General features: G+C 33.8%; 2 protein-coding genes across 2 annotated transcripts in view; both read left to right on the forward strand.

Moving 5' to 3' along the window:
* The first annotated feature begins 210 nt into the window (after positions 1-210).
* On the forward strand, positions 211-1,419 carry LOC110515790 (C-C motif chemokine 13-like). Its single transcript, XM_036981616.1, has 3 exons — positions 211-615; positions 768-885; positions 1,129-1,419. The coding sequence occupies exons 1-3, from the start codon at positions 549-551 to the stop codon at positions 1,220-1,222; spliced, it is 279 nt and encodes a 92-aa protein (XP_036837511.1). The 5' UTR covers positions 211-548; the 3' UTR covers positions 1,223-1,419.
* Positions 1,420-1,740: 321 nt separating this feature from the next.
* The window catches only part of ccl13 (Small inducible cytokine A13), a 47,708-nt gene continuing 40,426 nt past the window's right edge, over positions 1,741-9,022 (forward strand). The window contains exon 1 of the transcript XR_005052324.1: positions 1,741-1,755. The gene's annotated coding sequence lies outside the window, so the exon portion shown is untranslated. The remainder of the gene's footprint in view (positions 1,756-9,022) is intronic.

Genomic DNA, 9,022 nt, shown 5'->3' on the forward strand with positions numbered 1-9,022 from the left:
AGAGAACTTAATTTAATCTGAACAGTTGTTGTATTTGATGTAATGTATCATATAGTATATAGTCCACTTTAATATCCTTCCATTGACATGCAATTCTCCAATAAATGTATTCTGAGTATTTCAGAAAATAGCAGCTCTGCTGAACATCCTGGAGGAAACAGAGTTACAGAGAATTGAAGAAGAGGAACCTGAAGGGCAGAATGTTGGTTCTTAGAAAGATATTCAGAGTGAATGAAGGAATAGAGGGGAGATTCCCCCGTCAATTGTTAATGGGTCTGATGGACCAGCTCTCTGTATAAAAGACAGGTCAGATCAGACCTCAGACATAGAACCAGAGCATCAGCTAGACTTCTGACACAGAACCAGACTGGAGCATCAGAGACCAGAGCATAAGAGACCAGAACATCAGAGACCAGAACATCAGAGACCAGAACATCAGAGACCACAACATCAGAGACCAGAGCATCAGAGACCAGAGCATCAGAGACCAGAACATCAGAGAACATCTCAGACAATACAATCTTCAGCATCTCAACCATCTCTGAACCATGAAGACCCAGACTGCTCTACTCCTCCTGGGACTGCTCTGCTCCCTCCATACGACGTCTGCACAAGGTACGTGTGTGTGTGTGTGTGTGTGTGTGTGTGTGTGTGTGTGTGTGTGTGTGTGTGTGTGTGTGTGTGTGTAGCAATGCTGTGCAATACGCTGTTGGAGACACACCTGGTGATCTTTATGTTAACTGTGGTTTATGATCATTTGTTTACAGGTGTCAACGCGTTGGAAACGTTAACTGACTGCTGTATGAAATTCAGCGCGAGGATCCCTCTTCAACAAGTAGTTTCTCTCAGAACAACCTCCAGTAGCTGCCCTCGCAAAGCACTGATGTAAGTAAGCATAGTCTACTGTAAACTGTAAACATCTGGGCTAGCCTGGTCCCAGATCTGTTTGTGACTTCACGTCAACTCCTTGTCATGCCAAACAGGACCAGGAATGACAAGGAGTTGGTATGATAGCTCAAACACACCTGGAACCAGGCTACATCCAGGCTACACTGTACAAGACAAGACGGAGCATTCATATTACAGACTGGATGCTCTGAGAGACAATGTGTTGTGTATCTGTTGCAGTTTTACCACAAAGAAAGGGAAGACATTTTGTGTTGACCCTTCTGAAGCCTGGGTCCAGAGTCATGTGACCAAGATTGAGAGCAGACCACAGTGATGTCATCAACCACCATCACCCCCTAACACCCCAACTCCTTGTTGGTGCACTATAAAGGAAATAGGTTGCCATTAGTGACACAAACCTTGTCATGCATGTCTATACCCTATCTGAGATTGGTATAGAGGAGGTTCAATGTAATGTACTAGGTTAATACCCTATCTGAGATTGGTATAGAGGAGGTTCAATGTAATGTACTAGGTTAATATCCTATCTGAGATTGGTATAGAGGAGGTTCAATGTAATGTACTAGGTTAATATCCTATCTGAGATTGGTATAGAGGAGGTTCAATGTAATGTACTAGGTTAATACCCTATCTGAGATTGGTATAGAATATGTTCAATGTAATGTACTAGGTTAATATCCTATCTGAGATTGGTATAGAATATGTTCAGTAAATATGTTCAGTGTAATGTACTAGGTTAATACCCTATCTGAGATTGGTATAGAATATGTTCAGTAAATATGTTCAGTGTAATGTACTAGGTTAATACCCTATCTGAGATTGGTATAGAATATGTTCAGTAAATATGTTCAGTGTAATGTACTGCATTTTTGTTTTTCTAAAACTGTAAACATATTTGACATGTAACTATTCAGTAACCTATTTAATATATAATTTTTTATAAATCTGTAGAAGATTTCAAACATCCTGCGAAAGAGTGGTTCATATTATTCAATTAATGTATTAATGGGTTGTAACTAGGTCTATTCTACTGATATAGCTATTAATGGGTTGTAACTAGGTCTATTCTACTGATATAGCTATTAATGGGTTGTAACTAGGTCTATTCTACTGATATAGATATTAATGGGTTGTAACTAGGTCTATTCAACTGATATAGATATTAATGGGTTGTAACTATGTCTATTCTACTGATATAGATATTAATGGGTTGTAACTAGGTCTATTCTACTGATATAGATATTAATGGGTTGTAACTAGGTCTATTCTACTGATATAGATATTAATGGGTTGTAACTAGGTCTATTCTACTGATATAGATATTAATGGGTTGTAACTAGGTCTATTCTACTGATATAGATATTAATGGGTTGTAACTAGGTCTATTCTACTGATATAGATATTAATGGGTTGTAACTAGGTCTATTCTACTGATATAGATATTAATGGGTTGTAACTAGGTCTATTCTACTGATATAGATATTAATGGGTTGTAACTAGGTCTATTCTACTGATATAGATATTAATGGGTTGTAACTAGGTCTATTCTACTGATATAGATATTAATGGGTTGTAACTAGGTCTATTCTACTGATATAGATATTAATGGGTTGTAACTAGGTCTATTCTACTGATATAGATATTAATGGGTTGTAACTAGGTCTATTCTACTGATATAGATATTAATGGGTTGTAACTAGGTCTATTCTACTGATATAGATATTAATGGGTTGTAACTAGGTCTATTCTACTATACTGATATAGCTATTAATGGGTTGTAACTAGGTCTATTCTACTGATATAGATATTTATGGGTTGTAACTAGGTCTATTCTACTGATATAGATATTAATGGGTTGTAACTAGGTCTATTCTACTATACTGATGTATATATTAATGGGTTTTAACTAGGTCTATTCTACTATACTGATATAGATATTAATGGGTTGTAACTAGGTCTATTCTACTGATATAGATATTAATGGGTTGTAACTAGGTCTATTCTACTGATATAGATATTAATGGGTTGTTACTAGGTCTATTCTACTATACTGATATAGATATTAATGGGTTGTAACTAGGTCTATTCTACTGATATATATATGAATGGGTTGTAACTAGGTCTATTCTACTGATATAGATATTAATGGGTTGTAGCTAGGTCTATTCTACTGATGTAGATATTAATGGGTTGTAACTAGGTCTATTCTACTGATATAGATATTAATGGGTTGTAACTATGTCTATTCTACTGATATAGATATTAATGGGTTGTAACTATGTCTATTCTACTGATATAGATATTAATGGGTTGTAACTAGGTCTATTCTACTGATATAGATATTAATGGGTTGTAACTAGGTCTATTCTACTGATATAGATATTAATGGGTTGTAACTAGGTCTATTCTACTGATATAGATATGAATGGGTTGTAACTAGGTCTATTCTACTGATATAGATATTAATGGGTTGTAACTAGGTCTATTCTACTGATATAGATATTAATGGGTTGTAACTAGGTCTATTCTACTATACTGATATTTATATTAATGGGTTGTAACTAGGTCTATTCTACTGATATAGATATTAATGGGTTGTAACTAGGTCTAATCTACTGGTATAGATATTAATGGGTTGTAACTAGGTCTATTCTACTGATATATATATTAATGGGTTGTAACTAGGTCTATTCTACTGATATAGATATTAATGGGTTGTAACTAGGTCTATTCTACTGATATAGATATTAATGGGTTGTAACTAGGTCTATTCTACTGATATAGATATTAATGGGCTGTAACTAGGTCTATTCAACTGATATAGATATTAATGGGTTGTAACTAGGTCTATTCTACTGATATATATATTAATGGGTTGTAACTAGGTCTATTCTACTGATATAGATATTAATGGGTTGTAACTATGTCTATTCTACTGATATAGATATTAATGTGTTGTAACTAGGTCTATTCTACTGATATAGATATTAATGGGTTGTAACTAGGTCTATTCTACTGATATAGATATTAATGGGTTGTAACTAGGTCTATTCTACTGATATAGATATTAATGGGTTGTAACTAGGTCTATTCTACTATACTGATATATATATTAATGGGTTGTAACTAGGTCTTTTCTACTGATATAGATATTAATGGGTTGTAACTAAGTCTAATCTACTGATATAGATATTAATGGGTTGTAACTAGGTCTATTCTACTGATATAGATATTAATGGGTTCTAACTAGGTATATTCTACTGATATAGATATTAATGTGTTGTAACTAGGTCTATTCTACTGATATAGATATTAATGGGTTGTAACTAGGTCTATTCTACTGATATAGATATTAATGGGTTGTAACTAGGTCTATTCTACTGATATAGATATTAATGGGTTGTAACTAGGTCTATTCTACTATACTGATATATATATTAATGGGTTGTAACTAGGTCTATTCTACTGATATAGATATTAATGGGTTGTAACTAGGTCTAATCTACTGATATAGATATTAATGGGTTGTAACTAGGTCTATTCTACTGATATAGATATTAATGGGTTGTAACTAGGTATATTCTACTGATATAGATATTAATGGGTTGTAACTAGGTCTATTCTACTGATATAGATATTAATGGGTTGTAACTAGGTCTATTCTACTGATATAGATATTAATGGGTTGTAACTAGGTCTATTCTACTGATGTAGATATTAATGGGTTGTAACTAGGTCTATTCTACTGATATAGATATTAATGGGTTGTAACTAGGTCTATTCAACTGATGTAGATATTAATGGGTTGTAACTAGGTCTATTCAACTGATATAGATATTAATGGGTTGTAACTAGGTCTATTCTACTGATATAGATATTAATGGGTTGTAACTAGGTCTATTCAACTGATATAGATATTAATGGGTTGTAACTAGGTCTATTCTACTGATATAGATATTAATGGGTTGTAACTAGGTCTATTCTACTGATATAGATATTAATGGGTTGTAACTAGGTCTATTCTACTGATATAGATATTAATGGGTTGTAACTAGGTCTATTCAACTGATATAGATATTAATGGGTTGTAACTAGGTCTATTCAACTGATATAGATATTAATGGGTTGTAACTAGGTCTATTCTACTGATATAGATATTAATGGGTTGTAACTAGGTCTATTCTACTGATATAGATATTAATGGGTTGTAACTAGGTCTATTCTACTGATATAGATATTAATGGGTTGTAACTAGGTCTATTCTACTATACTGATATATATATTAATGGGTTGTAACTAGGTCTATTCTACTGATATAGATATTAATGGGTTGTAACTAAGTCTAATCTACTGATATAGATATTAATGGGTTTTAACTAGGTCTATTCTACTGATATAGATATTAATGGGTTGTAACTAGGTCTATTCTACTGATGTAGATATTAATGGGTTGTAACTAGGTCTATTCTACTGATATAGATATTAATGGGTTGTAACTAGGTCTATTCAACTGATGTAGATATTAATGGGTTGTAACTAGGTCTATTCAACTGATATAGATATTAATGGGTTGTAACTAGGTCTATTCTACTGATATAGATATTAATGGGTTGTAACTAGGTCTATTCAACTGATATAGATATTAATGGGTTGTAACTAGGTCTATTCTACTGATATAGATATTAATGGGTTGTAACTAGGTCTATTCTACTGATATAGATATTAATGGGTTGTAACTAGGTCTATTCTACTGATATAGATATTAATGGGTTGTAACTAGGTCTATTCAACTGATATAGATATTAATGGGTTGTAACTAGGTCTATTCAACTGATATAGATATTAATGGGTTGTAACTAGGTCTATTCTACTGATATAGATATTAATGGGTTGTAACTAGGTCTATTCTACTGATATAGATATTAATGGGTTGTAACTAGGTCTATTCTACTGATATAGATATTAATGGGTTGTAACTAGGTCTATTCTACTATACTGATATATATATTAATGGGTTGTAACTAGGTCTATTCTACTGATATAGATATTAATGGGTTGTAACTAAGTCTAATCTACTGATATAGATATTAATGGGTTTTAACTAGGTCTATTCTACTGATATGGATATTAATGGGTTGTAACTAGGTATATTCTACTGATATAGATATTAATGTGTTGTAACTAGGTCTATTCTACTGATATAGATATTAATGGGTTGTAACTAGGTCTATTCTACTGATATAGATATTAATGTGTTGTAACTAGGTCTATTCTACTGATATAGATATTAATGGGTTGTAACTAGGTCTATTCTACTGATATAGATATTAATGGGTTGTAACTAGGTCTATTCTACTGATATAGATATTAATGGGTTGTAACTAGGTCTATTCTACTATACTGATATATATATTAATGGGTTGTAACTAGGTCTATTCTACTGATATAGATATTAATGGGTTGTAACTAGGTCTATTCTACTGATATAGATATTAATGGGTTGTAACTAGGTCTATTCTACTGATATAGATATTAATGGGTTGTAACTAGGTCTATTCTACTGATGTAGATATTAATGGGTTGTAACTAGGTCTATTCTACTGATATAGATATTAATGGGTTGTAACTAGGTCTATTCAACTGATGTAGATATTAATGGGTTGTAACTAGGTCTATTCTACTGATATAGATATTAATGGGTTGTAACTAGGTCTATTCTACTGATATAGATATTAATGGGTTGTAACTAGGTCTATTCTACTGATATAGATATTAATGGGTTGTAACTAGGTCTATTCTACTGATATAGATATTAATGTGTTGTAACTAGGTCTATTCTACTGATATAGATATTAATGGGTTGTAACTAGGTCTATTCAACTGATATAGATATTAATGGGTTGTAACTAGGTCTATTCAACTGATATAGATATTAATGGGTTGTAACTAGGTCTACTATACTGATATATATATTAATGGGTTGTAACTAGGTCTATTCTACTGATATAGATATTAATGGGTTGTAACTAGGTCTATTCTACTGATATAGATATTAATGGGTTGTAACTAGGTCTATTCTACTATACTGATATATATATTAATGGGTTGTAACTAGGTCTATTCTACTGATATAGATATTAATGGGTTGTAACTAGGTCTATTCTACTGATATAGATATTAATGGGTTGTAACTAGGTATATTCTACTGATATAGATATTAATGGGTTGTAACTAGGTCTATTCTACTGATATAGATATTAATGGGTTGTAACTAGGTCTATTCTACTGATATAGATATTAATGGGTTGTAACTAGGTCTATTCTACTGATGTAGATATTAATGGGTTGTAACTAGGTCTATTCTACTGATATAGATATTAATGGGTTGTAACTAGGTCTATTCAACTGATGTAGATATTAATGGGTTGTAACTAGGTCTATTCAACTGATATAGATATTAATGGGTTGTAACTAGGTCTATTCTACTGATATAGATATTAATGGGTTGTAACTAGGTCTATTCAACTGATATAGATATTAATGGGTTGTAACTAGGTCTATTCTACTGATATAGATATTAATGGGTTGTAACTAGGTCTATTCAACTGATATAGATATTAATGGGTTGTAACTAGGTCTATTCAACTGATATAGATATTAATGGGTTGTAACTAGGTCTATTCTACTGATATAGATATTAATGGGTTGTAACTAGGTCTATTCTACTGATATAGATATTAATGGGTTGTAACTAGGTCTATTCTACTGATATAGATATTAATGGGTTGTAACTAGGTCTATTCTACTGATATAGATATTAATGGGTTGTAACTAGGTCTATTCTACTGATATAGATATTAATGGGTTGTAACTAGGTCTATTCTACTGATATATATATTGTATTTTTCTACTATACTGTCAACTGTTGGTCATCTGTTGTTTTTTTAATAAATGAAGACTTCTGAAGAATTCTATGATATTCATTCTAGTGTTAGATTTAAGTGCCTTTAAACGGGGTACGGTAGTAGGTGTGAAGGGCACCGGTCTGACTTTGTCTGGGACTGCCACGCTTTTGGATTTTCATGCTCAACAGTTTCCCATGTGTATCAACAATGGTCCACCATCCACATCACACAACTGTGGGAAGCATAGGAGTCAACATGGGCCAGTATCCCTGTGGGAAGCATAAGAGTCAACATGGACCAGTATCCCTGTGGAAAACATAGGAGTCAACATGGGCCAGTATGTATCCCTGTGGGAAACATAGGAGTCAACATGGACTAGTATCCCTGTGGGAAACATAAGAGTCAACATGGGCCAGTATCCCTGTGGGATGCTATGGACATCTAGTGTTCATGTTGAGGCTGTTCTGAAGGAAGTAAAATATTAGAGAGGTGTTCTTAATGTTTTGTACACTCAGTGTGTCTCCCATTTTGTGGAGATCATTGTTTTAAACCTTACATTTTTCAACTTTTCCAAAAAGAACACTAAGGAGCACTGAGTTCTATTCCAGAACACAGGTAAAGAACACCAAGGAGCACTCAGTTCTACTCCAGAACCTAGGTAAAGAACACCAAGGAGCACTCAGTTCTACTCCAGAACCAAGGTAAAGAACACCAAGGAGCACTCAGTTCTAGTCCAGAACCTAGGTAAAGAACACCAAGGAGCACTCAGTTCTAGTCCAGAACCTAGGTAAAGAACACCAAGGAGCACTCAGTTCTATTCCAGAACCCAGGTAAAGAACACCAATGAGCACTCAGTTCTACTCCAGAACCTAGGTAAAGAACACCAAGGAGCACTCAGTTCTAGTCCAGAACCTAGGTAAAGAACACCAAGGAGCACTCAGTTCTAGTCCAGAACCTAGGTAAAGAACACCAAGGAGCACTCAGTTCTAGTCCAGAACCTAGGTAAAGAACACCAAGGAGCACTCAGTTCTAGTCCAGAACCTAGGTAAAGAACACCAAGGAGCACTCAGTTCTATTGCAGAACCTAGGTAAAGAACACCAAGGAGCACTCAGTTCTAGTCCAGAACCCAGGTAAAGAACACTAAGGAGCACTCAGTTCTACTCCAGAACCTAGGTAAAGAACACCAAGGAGCACTCAGTTCTAATCC

Source organism: Oncorhynchus mykiss, chromosome 6 (genome assembly GCF_013265735.2).
Source record: "Oncorhynchus mykiss isolate Arlee chromosome 6, USDA_OmykA_1.1, whole genome shotgun sequence".
Taxonomy (NCBI): Eukaryota; Metazoa; Chordata; class Actinopteri; order Salmoniformes; family Salmonidae; genus Oncorhynchus; species Oncorhynchus mykiss.

Coding starts and splice junctions, on each gene's coding strand:
- LOC110515790 (XM_036981616.1), top strand. CDS start 549: ATGAAGACCCAGACTGCTCTACTCCTCCTGGGACTGCTCTGCTCCCTC. Junction 616..767: donor CCATACGACGTCTGCACAAG/GTACGTGTGTGT, acceptor ATTTGTTTACAG/GTGTCAACGCGTTGGAAACG. Junction 886..1,128: donor TGCCCTCGCAAAGCACTGAT/GTAAGTAAGCAT, acceptor TATCTGTTGCAG/TTTTACCACAAAGAAAGGGA.